General features: G+C 40.8%; 1 protein-coding gene and 1 pseudogene across 1 annotated transcript in view; both read right to left on the reverse strand.

Annotated features, from left to right (window-relative positions):
* Positions 1-7,883: 7,883 nt before the first annotated feature.
* On the reverse strand, positions 7,884-10,288 carry LOC119514795 (annotated as a pseudogene).
* Positions 10,289-15,226: 4,938 nt separating this feature from the next.
* Positions 15,227-16,446, reverse strand: part of EFCAB3 (EF-hand calcium binding domain 3) — an 80,016-nt gene continuing 78,796 nt past the window's right edge. Inside the window, exon 12 of the mRNA XM_037808971.1 lies at positions 15,227-15,553. Within this exon, the coding sequence (XP_037664899.1) occupies positions 15,227-15,553 (327 nt within the window). The remainder of the gene's footprint in view (positions 15,554-16,446) is intronic.

Below are 16,446 nucleotides of genomic sequence, written 5' to 3' on the forward strand. Positions count from 1 at the left end.
TTTTCCCCGGGAACTCGGCCATCGATAAAGCACTTTCTGACCTCAGAAGCATCTTAGAGCATAGACAGGATCCTTGGTTCGTTAGCCACATTCGTAGTCACTCAGGCCTTCCGGGGCCCTTGGCTAATGGCAACAGTATAGTAGACCAAGTGGTCTCAGCTCAAAATATCCAAGCTATGCTAACCCACACGGCAGCCCCTCCGGGGGATGCTGTTAACCAGGCCAAGTTATTGCATTCCAGGTTTCACTTTTCGGCTACGTCGTTACATCATCTATGTAGCCTCCCCCTAGATACCTGTAAACATCTTGTCCGCAATTGTGCAACTTGTGCGCCCTTTGCGCCGCTTGGCCCCCTGCAACCTCAGGGAGTCAACCCACGAGGCCTAAAACCCAATTCTAGATGGCAAATGGACGTAACTCACGTTCCGTCCTTTGGACGCCTCAAATATGTGCATGTAATAATTGACACCTTCTCGGCCATGTGTTATGCAGTCCCCCTTGCCGGGGAAACGGCCAAACACTGTATCAAGGCCCTAAGACAAGGAATTCTCTTCATGGGAGTCCCCTGGGACCTAAAAACAGACAATGGGCCTGCCTATCGCAGTGCCTCCTTTGCGGCCTTCCTTCAGTTATATAACATCACCCATCATTTCGGCATCCCCTATAATCCTCAGGGTCAAGCCATTGTGGAAGCCGTCCATCGCCGCTTAAAAACACAAATTGAAAAAGAAAGGGCAATGCTCCCCCAGGCAACTCCAGGGGACCTTATCATAGCAGCCCTTATTCACCTTAATCTACTCACATTCAATAAGGATGGGCTTTCGCCCCTACATAAACATTGGGGGCCCTCGTATAGGCCCACCCAGGCCCCGATGGTCTACTGGAAGGACCCAGAGAATAATGCCTGGAAGGGTCCCTCCCCACTCCTCGCCCAGGGGCGCGGGTTTGCTTGTGTTTTCCCAGATGATGCAGCACAACCAATCTGGATCCCAGGAAGGGCAATCCAGCCCGCCACCAGCAACCACGCGTCTAACGAGACGAGAATGCCGTCGTCTCCGCAACCTGGTGCACCGGATGACAACAGTACACCTGGGCCTGGACCCCAGTCTGAGTGAACCCCCTTTTTCCACAGCCCTCCAGCCGCACCTCAGCTCCAACCAGCCGCACCTCAGCTGCAAACAATGCATCGCCAACCCCACCACCCCGACCTCCTCTACCCCCCTCTCGCTACTCCTCTCGCTACTCCTCTCCCCTCCTCGGCCTTATCCAAGCAGCCTTCACCTCGGTGAATTTCTCCAGCCCTAATCTTACCTCTTCTTGTTGGCTTTGCCTTTCCACCTCCTTCCCCCTATATGAGCCAGTTGCCTCCAACCTCTCCTTTTCGGAAAACATAGAGGACAGCCCTTCGAAATGCAATTGGAATACCTCTGCCGTCCCCCTAACCTTTCATTCAGTCTCCTTTACAGGAAAGTGCATCCACCCTCGCTCAAGCAACTCTCCCAGCCTCACAGCTTGTGCCAACTACTCCTCTCCCAGCAGCTCTGCCAAGTTTCTTATTCCCCACAACTCCTCCCAATGGCTGTGCTCCTCTACAGGACTTACCCCCTGCCTTAATGTGCAAACCCTCAATACCACTAATGAAACTTGCCTCCTAATTGTCCTTATCCCTAGGGTCTTATACCACAGCGAGGAAGACTTCTTCCTCCGCCTAGAAAGGACTGCAGATCCTGCCCTTCTACAAAAGCGAGAGCCCATCACCGCCCTCACAATTGCCTCCCTCCTAGGTCTTGCAGGCGCTGGCACCGGAATCGCTGCATTAGCCAGTCAAAGCTCCGCCCTAACTCACCTCCGGGCGGCTGTTGACGAGGACATTCGTCACCTACAAAACGCTATTTCCCATCTTAAAAATTCTGTTAACTCCCTCTCTGAGTTAGTGCTCCAAAACCGCCGAGGTCTTGACCTTCTTCTCCTCAAAGAAGGAGGCCTTTGCGCCGCTCTAGGAGAAGAATGCTGTGTCTATGCCAATTCCACAGGTCTCGCCGAAGACAGCCTAAAAAAAGTCCGAGAGGGACTAAAACAGCGCAAAAAGAACCGTGAAGCTGCCAACTATTGGTCCCACATCTTTACCTCCCTCCTCCCTTACCTCCTCCCCCTCATAGGCCCCCTACTAATAATTATTCTAGCTCTCACCCTAGGACCCTGGGTTATCCGCAGACTTCACCAACTTGCTAAAAGCCAGGCCAATACCAATGCTGTCCTCTCATCATTTGTGCAAGTCCAGTATCAACAACTTGCCTCCACTGAAGAAGCTAACCCTCCTCAGCGTCGCCACCCTCGTCCATCCCGCAAGCAGCAAGGCCCCTGTCGAGCGCCCGGGCGCCACACCAACGCCGAGCTCCAGCCTCGCTGAGCCACCGTCAATCCCTTTTCCCCTCCCCGGCCTCCCCCTTCCCTCATCCCTTAGCGGACCTCTCCGGTAAGCTTCTTCCTTTAATTAGAAAAGAAGGGGGAAATGCGGGATACTGATTACGTGCTTCGACTTGGCGGGCCTGGGCTGGGGGACCTGATCAGCCCCTGGGGAGGGTGGTGGGCACGGGCGACAGCGCCCTCCACAGCCCCCCAGGCCTGGGAAAGTGAGGCCGGAGGCAGGCCCCATTTCCTCACCCAAAATACCACCGTTAGGGGAGGCTTGCCGGAGGGAACCGCCTTTTCCCCACCCCCTTATCTTGCCCGGACACTCCCTGTTGCCAGTGTAACTCCCATCACCACCAGTGCGCATACATTGTTGCCAGACACCGTTGCCAGAGCAACTCCCGCCCCTTTTCAAACAACCTCCGTGCTCTCTCAGAACCAATCCTAACCTCCGCACCCTCTCAGAACCAATCCTAGCCTTTATCCCCTCAGCATTGGCTTGTAACAACCCCCACCCTCTATGCCAGCCTATATAACCTGTGCTCACCCCTAATAAACTCTCTTGGCTTCTTCACCCTCAAAGAACCATGTCCCGCCTGTTCCTTCTCGCCGCCCTCCACACCTTGCACGCCTCCGCCGGGGACCGGGCCCAGTCCCCCGCCTCGCCCTCGCCTCCGGGAAAGAGCCCCCGCCGCCGGTACCCTCCGAGCAACGCCGAGAGCCGAGGGTTCAGCAACCGGCCGCCCCCCCCCCCCAGATAAATCAACTGCGACCGCACTTGGCATTTGGTTCTCTCATCTAGTGGCTTTTCCTCTCCTCACTCTGAAAACTTTAGTGCTCCCAATCAACAGTCTCACTGAGTATTTTCTTGAAGATAGCTCACTTTTTGTCTTTACTTGAAAAGTTTACTGTATTAATTCCAATAATTAGAGCCATTTAAAAGGTCAAAATATGCCCTTTTTGTGAAATGTGATGAAGTATCACAAACAATTCCTTATGGAACTTTGGTTGGCCTATACAGCTCATTTTTCTTCATTTTTTACAGCACCTACAATAAGTTTTTTGGGAATAAGTTTGGAAGATTTGACTGTGAGGTCTGTGTAAACAGCTATCAGACTTTTTCATTGGGTTGTAGCTTCAGGAAGTGCTGTTTTAGAGGAGCTAAGAGTCCCCCTGCTGGTGAGTTATGGGAACTCATCTAGCTCACTGGATGGCGTTGGTTCACAGTATGCAAAGGTTAAACACTTAAATTCCAGATTAGAGCCTTGAGTGTTAGCCGAGGTCAAGGGTAGCTAATTGCTTCATGCTTTTTCATTTGGTTCTGGTCAGTGGACATTTGGGGCTGTGTAAGTGTGTGTTCTGGAACTGAAGGGCTGGGGAAAATATCCTGGAGTCCTAATATGCTCTCTGTTCTAGTCTGCGAATGCTGCCGGGATGCAAAACACCAGAGATGGATTGGCTTTTATAAAGGGGGTTTATTTGGTTACACAGTTACAGTCTTAAGGCCATAAAGTGTCCAAGGTGACACATCAGCAATCGGGTACCTTCACTGGAGGATGGCCAATGGTGTCCAGAAAACCTCTGTTAGCTGGGAAGGCACGTGGCTGGCATCTGCTCCAAAGTTATGGTTTCAGAATGGCTTTCTCCCAGGACGTTCCTCTCTAGGCTGCAGTTCCTCAAAAATGTCACTCTTAGTTGCTCTTGGGGTGTTTGTCCTCTCTTAGCTTCTCCGGAGCAAGAGGCTGCTTTCAATAGCTGTCTTCAAACTGTCTCTCATCTGCAGCTACTCTCTCAGCTTCTGTGCTTTCTTCAAAGTGTCCCTCTTGGCTGTAGCAAGCTTGCTCCTTCTGTCTTGAGCTTATATAGTGTTCTAATAAACTAATCAAGGCCCACGCTGAATGGGCAGGGCCACACCTCCATGGAAATTATCCAATTAGAGTCATTACCCACAGTTGGGTGGGGCACATCTCTATGGAAACACTCAAAGAATTACAATGGAAACACTCAAAGAATTACAATCTAATCAACACTGATACATCTGCCCACACAATATTACATCAAAGATAATGGCATTTTGCGGGACATAATACATTCAAACCGGCATACTCTCCTTAAGGTTTTACAGAACCTGGACAGCCTTTGTAGCAGCTCTAGAAAATTGTGCAAACCGGTTTAACAGCTTTAATTTTAAAACAATTTATTTCTCTTATTGCAAAGTAAGTATATGTTTATTGTATAACATTTAGAAGATATAGATAAGGCAAAAGAAAAAATAAAAGACCCTGTTCCCACTGATCAATTAGCCCATTAAAGTTTTAGTTTATATCCTTTAAGTCTTTTTTTTCTAATTTATTTATATAAATAACTTGTAAATAAAAAAATTGTAGACCAAACTATTTTGCACTTTGTTTTATTTTTTTTACAGCTTAATTGAGATATAATTTATTTTCATCTAATTGTATGTTAACTATTAGATTTAATTGTAACCATCTACCTTAAATGTACAGTTCAGTGAGCTTTTATAAAACTTTATATTCATGCAACCACCACCATAATCAAGTTTTAGAAACCCATCAAGTCCCTCATGCCTCTTAGCAGTTAGTTGTAGCCTACTTTTTAACTTAATAATGGAGTATGAAATTATTCCTTTGTTTTAAGTATTCCTTTACAACATCATTTTAGTGACCTTTGGTATTGTTTTGTATAGATGTACCATGATTTTTTTTGGACAAATAGGCTACTTTAGGTTTCTTACTATTAAAAATTCAACATGATAAACATCCTATAACTACATCTTTTTTTTTTCTTTTTTTGCATTCCTGATTATTTCTTTAGAATTACTTTCCAGAGGTGGAATTGCTGAGTCAATGGATATAATTTGCTTCATTTATAAGTAATGTGAGGTCAAGGCATTTAATCTTTTTTTGTTCACTGTTCCATCTCCAGGAACTTGTAGAGGGTCTGGCATGTAGTATGCAACTCAATAAATACTTGGTGGTGAAAGAATGGAAGTGTATTGTTATACTGTCCTCCAGCAGATAGGTATTGTCATCAATAGTGTGCGAGAATTTAATAGAAGGAATCTATGACTGTACATTTTAGATTTTCCATGCCAGACCTACCTAAAAATATTCATCCTGTTATTCCATTGATCCAAAGAAATATTCCAGGAAGTCTAATATTTTGGCATCCAAATTACATCTCCTATATTGCCTATCATATCCAGAAGCCATAGGGAAAAAAAATCTGTCAAACCATAGATCTTGTTTTTTTTTGGCTATAAAATATACTTAACTATAAGGTTAGTTCTTTTACTCAACATTGTAATTTTATAAAGAATAGCAAATGCATTTAGACTCTTGAATATTCAAGGTAACCCTCACAAAATTACTTCAAGCCTATTTCAGTAAGTAGTTTTGGGGATCTTCACTATCTTCATTGCTTTTTCCTGACTCTTTAATTTTATATTATAAGCCACTGTCACCATCAAAAGTGAACATGTCTTTTCCTTTTTCTGGGGCATATTTTTCTAGAATAATGATTAAAAAGCATTAGTTCTATATGTTGATTGTGTTGAATTTAATCACACATCTGCAAATCTCTCTCTTTTATAACTTTTACAAATAGCCGATCTCATCCATTACATTTTTTTTATTAGAGAAGTTGTGGGTTTATAGAGCAATCATGCATAAAATACAAGACTCCCACATACCACCCCACCACCAACACCTTGCATTGGTGTGGAACATTGATACAATTTATGATAGCACATTTTTATAATTGTACTATTAATTCAAGTCCATGGTTTAAGTTAGAGTTCACTGTTTGTGTTGTGTAGTTCCAGGGATTTTTAAAAAGAACTTCTATTCTATTTCAACATACATTTCTCCCTTCAGTCATATTCAGATTATATTTTAGTGCTGTTAATTGTATTCACAATGTTGTACTACCATCACCACCATCCATTACTAAAACATTTCTATCATTCCAAATAGGAACCCTGTACATTTTAAGCCTTAACTTCACATTCTCTATCCCCACCCTGTCCCCTGGTAACTTATATTCTAGATTCTGACTCTATGACTTTGCTTATTCTAATTGTTTTAAAACAGTGATATCATGCAATATTTGTCCTTTGTGTCTGGCTTATTTCACTCAACATGATGTCTTCAAGGCTCATCCATGTTGTCATGTGTCTGGATTTCATTCCTTTTTATGGCTGAATAATATTCCATTGTATGTACAAACCACCTTTTATTTATCCATTCATTGGTCAATGGACACTTGGGTTGCTTCCATCTTTTGGCAGTTATGAATAATGCTACTATGGACATAGGTATGCAAATATCTGTTTGAGTCCCTACTTTCAGTTCTTTTAGGTATATACCTAGAAGTGGGATTGCTGAGTCATATAGTAGTTCTATACGTACCTTTCTGAGGAACCGCCAAACTGTCTTCCACAGCAGCTACACCATTTGACATTGCCACTGGCAATGAATGAGTGGTCCTATTTCTAATTGTTTCAAGACAATGAAATCATACAATATTTATCCTTTTGTGTCTGGCTAATTTCAATCAACATGGTGTCTTCAAGGGTCATCCATGTTGTGGCATGTCCAATACCTATTTTCCATTTTTTTAAATAGCAACCATTCTAATGGGTGTGAAGTGAGTATCTCGTGTGTGTGTGTGTGTGTGTGTTTGCAAATGCTGTGTTTTTTCTTTATTTAAGTTTACTAAATACATGCTTATAGAAAATTAAAACATTATAGAAATATATAAAGTAGATCATTAAAATTCTTCCACAATTTCTCTTGCAAAGCCATTGATAACAAGGGGGTGTAATTTTTCCAGTTTTTTTAAGAGCATCAACAAGTTATTTTACAAAAACGCTTGTGCAACTTTTTTAACATGACTGTAAAGTTAGATATCTTGCCATCATAGCCCAGAGCATTCCTGTCTCTCTTAATGGATACTTAGAAATAAATTTTTGTGTGAAGGTACCATAATCTATTAAATTAATCATTTAATGATGGACTATCTGGGTTAGTTGTAATTATTAAAGAACAAAGGTGCAATGAACTTCCTTGTGTACAACTGTCAGATTATTCCTATTAGGCAGTTTCCTAGAAATGGAATTACTGGACCAAAGGGTTCAAGCGTTTTCAATAAATCCCATAAAACTACATGTAACAATTATACTCCCCCATATAGCATGCAAAGTGGGATATGTATAATTTGGAAATGCTCCCAAAATCATGGTGCAATATTTTAATTTGGAAAATTTTTAAAGATTGTTTTTTTGACTGTGTTTTTTTAAACTACAGAAAGAGAGGTGTGACACAATCTTTTGACTGATGGGGAATCAGGATCCCAAGGGCAGGATTTGTAAGCCTTGCATTAGCAGAAGGTGGCATCAATATTAGAAACTTAAATAACACTTTTCCATAAAATTTCCAACTATTGGTATCCTACTGCCTGTGGAATAAAATCCAAACTCAAAATGTGAGCTTTCCCCATTACAAATCAGTCTTATTTCCCATTACCAACTAGAGCAGAAAACTGCTTGTTCCAAGAGCACACCACACACTTTCCCATCTCTGGTTTCATTCACTTTACACCTCATCTTACAAAACCCTTTTCCTTCTCCATGCTCTCTCACTTCAAGGTTCAGTTCAAATGTCACCTACGCAGTGAAGTCTTCCATAATCCTCCTTGTGAAAAATTAATGGTCTTTTCCTATACCCCCCCTTCACTTGCACCTCTATTATAGTGTTTCTATAATAAGCTACTACACTGGAAGTCTTGGAGGACAGGTACATCTGTCTATTTCTCGAACAGTATCCAGTGCAGAACTCTGAAGAACACGCACACAAAAACTGTTTGTGGAATACATATATATAAGTTAAATTAAGACTTCAAATCCTTTAATTCCAAATTATCAAAGATATTAGTTTTTAAAGGATTAAAAAGAAACTTGTGCTCCTCTCAAAACATGGCCTATTATAATAATCACTTTGTAAATTTAAAAAGGGTCTTCCAATAAAACTGACAAAATATTCTATCTTTAGAATAGTTATGATCAATGAACCTGCATATTCTGGCTAGCTGCCATCTTCTTAGGAGTGCAAATTGTTTATCTCAGAAATGAAAACATGGGAGGGATAGAGATGGGGGAATGTGGGGGCAGTTTATTATAAAATATAATGAAACAGCAGTGATTAGAGCAGGGGAGTTTCTGCTTTATATTCCTAGCCAGAGTACAAAGTGACAGTATATCCTTATCAAAGCCAAGCGTAAAAAAAAAAAAAAAAAAGAAAGAAAAAAGAAAAGCAAAAAGAGAAGAAAAGACCGTGAACACATTAAAATTTCTGGTTTCCAACTAACTGGATGAGTTTTTTCTGTCACTGTATCATCCTCTCTGTATGCTTTAATGGTTTTATAAGCTTAGGTTGTTAGTAACTGACTTTCCAAATGATCAAAAGCACAAGTGAATATTCCTGATTCACTGTTCAAAAACCCAAGTTGCAGAGCTGCATGAACTCTCTGGAAATTATAGCCAGTCCTCCAGTCCGAAAGACACATAGTGCCATTGTCAGCTCCAGATACCAGCACTCCATCAGAATTCACTGTCAATATATTAATAATAGCATTGTGACCAGAAAGATTTTGAATGAAACTTCCATCAGGGAATTTCCACTGTTTTATGTTATCTAGAGAACCAGATGCAAACATGTAATGTCTTGGATGTAAAATCACAGCCCTCACTGACTTTGTGATTTGTTAATGTGACTCTTATTTTTCCAGCCACCAAATCCTATAATCATAATGTAGTGACATGGCTTCCAGTAATAATTTGTGGTTCTGCAGCTTGACACCTCACTGTAGCAACTGCATTTGTATGTCCAGATAATAAGTGTACACTGACTTTAGTTCTCACATCCCAAAACCGTGCAATTGAATCTTGACTACAGGTTACCAGCGCATCAATTGTTGGGTGCAAATCCAAACCATACACTGCATTTAGATGTCCATGACAGTGCCTTATAACCTCATTATGTTACAATCCCAGCATTTTACTTGTTTGTCTTCTCCACAAGAGAATGGGTATGGGCTCCTCGTGCTCACTATTACCCCATGCACTGTACTAATGTGCCCAGTCCATGACAGTTTTAATTTGCAGCTAGCAAAGTCCTAGATCTTTATAGTTCTTTCAGCATAATTAGTAATAAACCACTGATTTCCAGGTTCCACAAGCAATACAATGAACCCAGCCAAGATACCCACTAATAACCCTGTAGAGTTTTCAAGGTGGGTGCCATTGGGGTATTGGCATTGTGGGGGCTTTTTTGGCCATCAGTGCAGAGTTCTCCATAATAACTGAAGTCATCACTGCAGGCTGTGAAAGATCAGAAGCCCCAGGATGGCAGTATTCACTTCCACCAGGTACAATACTATTTCCATCAGCACTGGCCTGAGAAGAAGGTAATGCCACAGCTAAGGACTATACAGCTGATCCACTCGGCATCCTTTGGATTTTAGTATCCACTGTCAAAGCAACCCCAGGCCCTGGTGGATACTGAAGTGCACCCATCGCCGAATAGTCAACCTCTTGTCTTTGATTGGCAGGATATTGTTTATGAAACATATGAATCTGCTGCACTGAGGGCCCACCTCTTTAAAATTTTCTTTCGAAGTAGGCGTTATGCAACACAGGATCATATTCATTACAAAGCTTGATTGACATTTTTCGTTTATGATTTTCTTCATCCAAAGGCACAGGTTTCCCAATATCTGCTACAAACATGTCATGTGTCCTCTTCAATGACCTAAACACAAGTGAGTGCACAGAATGTTTCTGCCCCTCCTCGACCATGATGCAACCCTGTATCCCAACCCTCAGGCAGGAAAGAAACACAAAACACCAATGCAGAAACCACTGCCACAACTGAGCAGCCCCTTCTGTAGTCTGGCACCCTGATGCTAGATGTCTCATTGTGGCTTTGATTTGCATTTTCCTGATGGCTGATGATGTTGAGCATCTTTTCATATGCTTTCTGGCCATTTGTATATCTTCTTTGAGAACTGTCTGTTCTTTTGCCCAATCTGAAATTGGGTTGTTTGTCTTTTTGTTAAGTTGAAGGATTTCTTTATATATTGTTCTGGTTTGCTAGAGCTGCTGTTATGCAAAATACCAGAAATGGATTGGCTTTTATAAAGGGGATTTATTAAGTTAAAAATTTAAAGTTCTAAGGCCATAAAAGTGTCCAAACTAAGGCATCAACAAGAGGATACCGTCATTGAAGGAAGGCTGGATGGCATCTGGAACACCTCTGTCAGCTGGAAAGGCATGTGGCTGGCATCTGCTGGTCCTTTGCTCCTGGATTGTGTTTCAAAATGGCTTTCTCCAAAATGTCTCTGAGCTTCTGTCTTCACTCCTCTCTCTCAGCTCCTGTGTGTTCTTGCTTCTTTCTCTCAGGGCATTTCTCTCTAAGCAACTGGGGGTCCTCTCTTAGCCTCTCCAGGGCAAACTCTGGACTTCATTTCTTAGCTTAGTACCTCCAAATGTCCTTCTGTCTGCATCTTCAAAGTGTCTGGTTCTGTGTTGGCTCTTAGTTTCGCTCCAAAATGTCTCTCTCAGCTTCTCAGGGCATTTTGTCTTCTCTGCTTCTCTCTGTCAGTTCCTCTGAACTCCTTCTCTCTGTGACTCTCTCAAAGTACTACAGTGAACTAATCAAGATCCACCCTGAATGGGCAGGGTCCACACCTCCAAGGAAATAATTTAATCAAAGGTCTTGTTCACAGTTGATTGAGTCACATCTCCGTGGAAACACTCAATCAAAAGTTCCACCCAAGAAGATTCGATTGAAAGATCATGGCTCTTCTGGGGTCCATAACAGTTTCAAATTGGTACATATATTCTGGATATTAATCTTTTATCAGATATGTGGTTTCCAGATATTTTCTCCCATTGTGTAGGTTGTCATTTTGCCTTCATAATAAAGTCCTTTGGGGCCCCAAAGTTTTAAATTTTGATGAGGTCCCTTTTGTCTGTTTTTTCTTTTGTTGTTTGTGCTTTGGGTATAAAGTCTAAAAAAACACTGCCTAACACAAGGTCCTAAAGATGCTTCCCTATATTTTCTTCTAAGAGTTTGATAGTTCTAGCACTATTTAAAGATATTTGATCTCTTTTAAGTTGATTTTTGCATATGGAGTTAGGTAGTGGTCTTTCTTCTTTTTTTGTAAATGGAGATGTAGTTTTCTGTTGAAGAGGTTATTCTTTCCCAATTGAGTGGTTTTTGCCATCTTGTCAAAAATCAGTTGGTTATGCATTATATAGAAATCCCTTTTTAGTTTTTAGTGTATTAGAATAGCTAGAAGGAAATACCTGAAACTGTATCCAGTAGCCTTGATTCTTGAAGATGATTGTATAACTATACAGCTTTTATGGTGTGTCTGTGTAATTATGAGAACCTTGCAACTGACACTCCCTTTATTGAGTATATGGACAGATGGGTAAGAAAATAAAGACAAAAAAATAAATAATGTGGGGAAATAGGGGGAATGGGATGTTCCGGTGTTCTTTTTTATTTTTATTTTTATTCTTATTTTTATTTATTTATTTATTTTTTGGAGTAATGAAAATGTTCAAAAAGTGATTGTGGTGATGAATGCACAACTATATGATGATACCAGGAACCACTCATTATACACTTTGAATAATTATCTGGTATGTGAATATATCTCAATAAAGTTGCATTAAAAAATCCGTTGACCATAAATGTGAGGGTTGATTTCTGAGCTCTCATTTATATTCTATTTATCTATATCCCTGTACTTGTGCCAGTACCATGCTGTTTTGATTACTGTGGCTTTGTAATAAGGTTTAAGATTGGAAAGTATGAGTCCTCTAACTTCATTCTTCTATCCAAGATGGCTTTAGCTATTTGGGGCCATTTACCCTTCCATATAAATTTGATGATTGGCTTTTCCATTTCCAGAGAAGGTTGTTGGAATTTTGATTGGTATTGCATGAAATCTATAAATTGCTTTGGGTAGTATTGATATCTTAATGATTTTTAATCTTCCAATCAATGAACACAGACTATCCTTCCATTTATTTAGGTCTTCTTTAATTTCTTTTAGCAATGTTTTGTAGTTTTCTGAGTACAAGGCCTTTACATCCTTGGTTAGTTTTATTCCTAGATATTTGATTCTTTTAGTTGCTATTGTAAATGGAATTTTTTTCTTGATTTCTTCTTCTGATTGTTCATTGCTTGTGTACAGAAACTGCTGATTTGGGGGTATAGAACTTGTACCCCACTACTTTATTGAATTTATTTGTTAGCTCTAGGAACACAGTGTGTTTTTCAGGATTTTCTATATATAGGATCATATTGTCTGCAAATAGGGAAAGTTTTACTTCTTTCTTTCCAATTTGGATGACTTTTATTTCTTTTTCTTGCCTAATTGCTCTGGCAAGAACTTCCAGTATAATGTTGAATAACAGTGGTGACAGTGGGCATCCATGTCTTGTTCCTGATCTCAGAAGGAAAGTTTCAGTCTTTCACCATTATGTAGGATGTTAGCTGGATGCTTTTCATATATGCCTTTTATCATGTTGAGGAAATTGCCTTCTATTCCCAGCGCCTATATCACAAAAGGGTGCTGTATTTTGTTGAATGCCTTTTTTTTTGCATCAATTGAGATGATCATGTGATTTTTTTCCTTCATTCTGTTAATATGGTGTGTTACATTAATTGATTTTCTTATGTTGAACCCACCTTGCATATCAGGGATAAATCCCAATTGATCGTGGTATGTAATTCTTTTACATGCTGTTGGATTTGGTTTGCTGGTATTTTGTTGTGGATTTTGCATCTATATTCATAAGAGATCTGTAGTTTTCTTTTCTTGTGGTATCTTTATCCATCTTTGGTATGAAGATGATGTTGGCCTCATAGAAAGAGTCAGGGAGTATTCCCTCTTCAATTTTTTGGAGAATCTGAGCAGAACTGGAGCTGAGTACTCCTGGAATGCTTTCATCCATTACATTTTTAGGTCAGATTTAGGCAAAATAAAACAGGTTTGCCATCCTGACATTAGATCAAAGTTTAATATAGATTTGGTCCTGGTAGATCTAAATTTCCTGAGTCCAAAAGTGGTCTGTCTCTCTGTGGTCAATCCTTGAGAACCACAGTAAAATTTCCTGGGAACTTCAAAACTTGAACTAGGAAGGATAAACATGTAATGGGTGAGATCAGCTATTTGTAAGATTTGTCAAGAGATGGGTTTTTAGATGTATGGCTAAGGAGCCTTAGGAACACCCACATTTTTTTCCTATAATACTTTTTTTAAATTCAATTTTATTGGATATATATTCACATACCATACAATCATCCAAAGTGTCCAATCAATTGTTCACAGTACCTTCATATAATTGTGCATTCATCACCACAATCACTTTTTAAACATTTTCATTATGCCAAAAAATAAAAGTTAGAATAAAAATAAAAGTAAAAAGAACACCCAAAACATCTCATCCTCCCCATCCCCCCTATTATTCATTTAATTTTTGTCTCCATTTTTCTACTCATCTGTCCATACACTGGATAAAGGGAGTGTGAGCCACAAGGTTTTCACAATTACATGGTCATATTGTGTAAGCTACATAGTTATACAATTGTCTTCAAGAATCAAGGCTACTGGTTTGCAGTTCAACAGTTTCAGGTATTTCCTTCTAGCTATTCTAATACACTAAAAACTAAAAAGGGATATCTATATAATGCATAAGAATAACCTCTAGAATGACCTCTCAACTCCATTTGAAATCTCTTGGCAACTGAAAATTTATTTTGTTTCATTTCTCTTCCCCTTTTTGGTCAAGAAGGCTTTCCCAATCCCATGATGCTGGGTCCAGGCTCATCCCTGGGAGTCATGTCCCATGTTATCAGGGAGATTTACACCCCTGGGAGTCATGTCTCATGGCAGAGGGCAGTGAGTTTACCTGCAGAGTTGGCTTAGAGAGAGACAGGTGACATCTGAGCAACAAAAGAGTTTCTCTGGGGATGACTCTTAGGCACAACTGTAAATAGCCTTAGCCTCTCCTTTGCAGTAACAAGCTTCATAAGGGCAAGCCCCAAGATTGAGGGCTCAGCCTTCTAAACTGGTAGTTCCCAATGCTTGTGAGAATATCAGTAATTCTCCAGGTGGGGAAGTTTAATAATTTCCACATTTTCCCCCAGTCCCTCAAGGGAGCTTTGCAAATACATTTCTTTTCTCTGCCCAAATTACTCTGGGATATATCGGGACTTCACACTAACCTGTACTAACCAACCAATCTCACTCCTGATTCAAAGGAGGAACACCCAAATTTAATCAAGTTTTCCCAGGGGTTGGTGCTATTGTTCCCTGAAACTGAAAGGCCATTGTCATCCCCTGCCTCTGCCTCTTTCACGAACAGCTGAAACCTTAATGCCACGTGTAGCCACTTTAACTCGGAGTCTTATTGCTTGGAGGGCTGTTAAGAGCTCAGAAGAGCAGCCTAGTGCTTAGGTAACTGCCTGCTTGCGGCTTTTCTCCTTGCTGAGACTCAGGCAGTTTTGAGCCAAGTAGGGGCAGCAGAGCGCATCTGGTTGCTAAGGAAATAGCATTTATTTACTAGAAAAGAATTAGGAGAGGGAAACCATTTTATGACTTAACTTTTTTACTGGTCAGAATCCAGAAGATGGCAACATTTCAAACGCAAGACACCATATTTTTGATTGCTATGTAAAAGTAGTTTACGATGAGCTGTTTAGAAAATGTAAAAATTTCATTGTCGAGATATTTTGTAACCTTTCCATTTTCTTTTTCTTCCTGTATCTGTGTCACATTCACTGACATCTGAAGAGGAAGAGAATCTTGCATTGTGAAAGAAATTTCTATTCATGCAGGCATCATATAGCCTTAAGTCTTTAGGGGAGAGTAATTCTTGGCAAACATTCCAGGACCATGTATATGTAGAAAAGGTGTCATAAAAGGACTCATTTTTAGTGTCTATTCCAATCAAATCCCCTCGGATCTTCCTCCAGAGGTTTAGCATTTCTTTCCGATGCTCAAGGGCAATTCCTAAGTTATAGTTATCTGTAGCTCTCTTCACCTGCAGTAAGAGAGCACAAAGAGAGTGTTTGAGAGAGAGAGTGAGAATTTACTGTAGTCACCTTAAAATGTCATGGATTTAGGGGCCACAATTATGGATATCCCAAGAGTTATATTCCAAGGCTTTTTGAAAATCACTGAGTTTATACATTGGGAAGTGCCTCCTGAAGACCTGTAAGCTAGGAGTAGATGGACAATGAAAATGTACTATTTGGGAATAATGAGATAAGAAATTTTATAAGAATATTAAAAATACAGCTGAACTTAAAATAAGGAGGACATGTGGAATGGATATAGGATCTGGATATAATAGGAATGCCAAAGATGGCATCCAGTCCAGCCTAGCATGGGAGGGAGGACTGTCTGGGAGAAGACGCTGAGCTGAGGAGGTCCTCAAAGATGTGATGAAATTGAGGGAATGGGTGGTGACGGGAAGGTGTTTCGGGAGAGAGGACAGCATAAACAAAGGCACAAAGGCAATAAACATCCTGAAATGGGAAAGAGGATTCAGACACTTCGGTACTGTTTAAAGTGGGAAGGAAGGAGTGATGATGGAGGAGAGGCAGGCAACTCATTGTCTGCCCTACTCAGGCTCTTAGACTTAATCTCCCAAGTCAGAGATCTCAGTGAGGTTAGGGAGAGCCCTTTCCTCACTGAAAATCGTGCTGTAGTGAGTCACTGTTTGTGATAGAAGTGAGATAAATGCCTCAATTAAGTGGAGCAAAAAATAAAGTTGAAAAACCCTGCCATTGTTGAGAAGGAAGCATCATTTTTAAGCAGGACAGTGGCATGTTTGGACCTTCATGTTGGATCACTAGCAATTGTGGTGAATAGTTGGAGGGGAGCAGCTACAGGGGTAAGGGTACCAGGTTGGAGACTATTGTCCAGGCAAGA

This window comes from Choloepus didactylus, chromosome 18 (assembly GCF_015220235.1).
Source record: "Choloepus didactylus isolate mChoDid1 chromosome 18, mChoDid1.pri, whole genome shotgun sequence".
Taxonomy (NCBI): domain Eukaryota; kingdom Metazoa; phylum Chordata; class Mammalia; order Pilosa; family Megalonychidae; genus Choloepus; species Choloepus didactylus.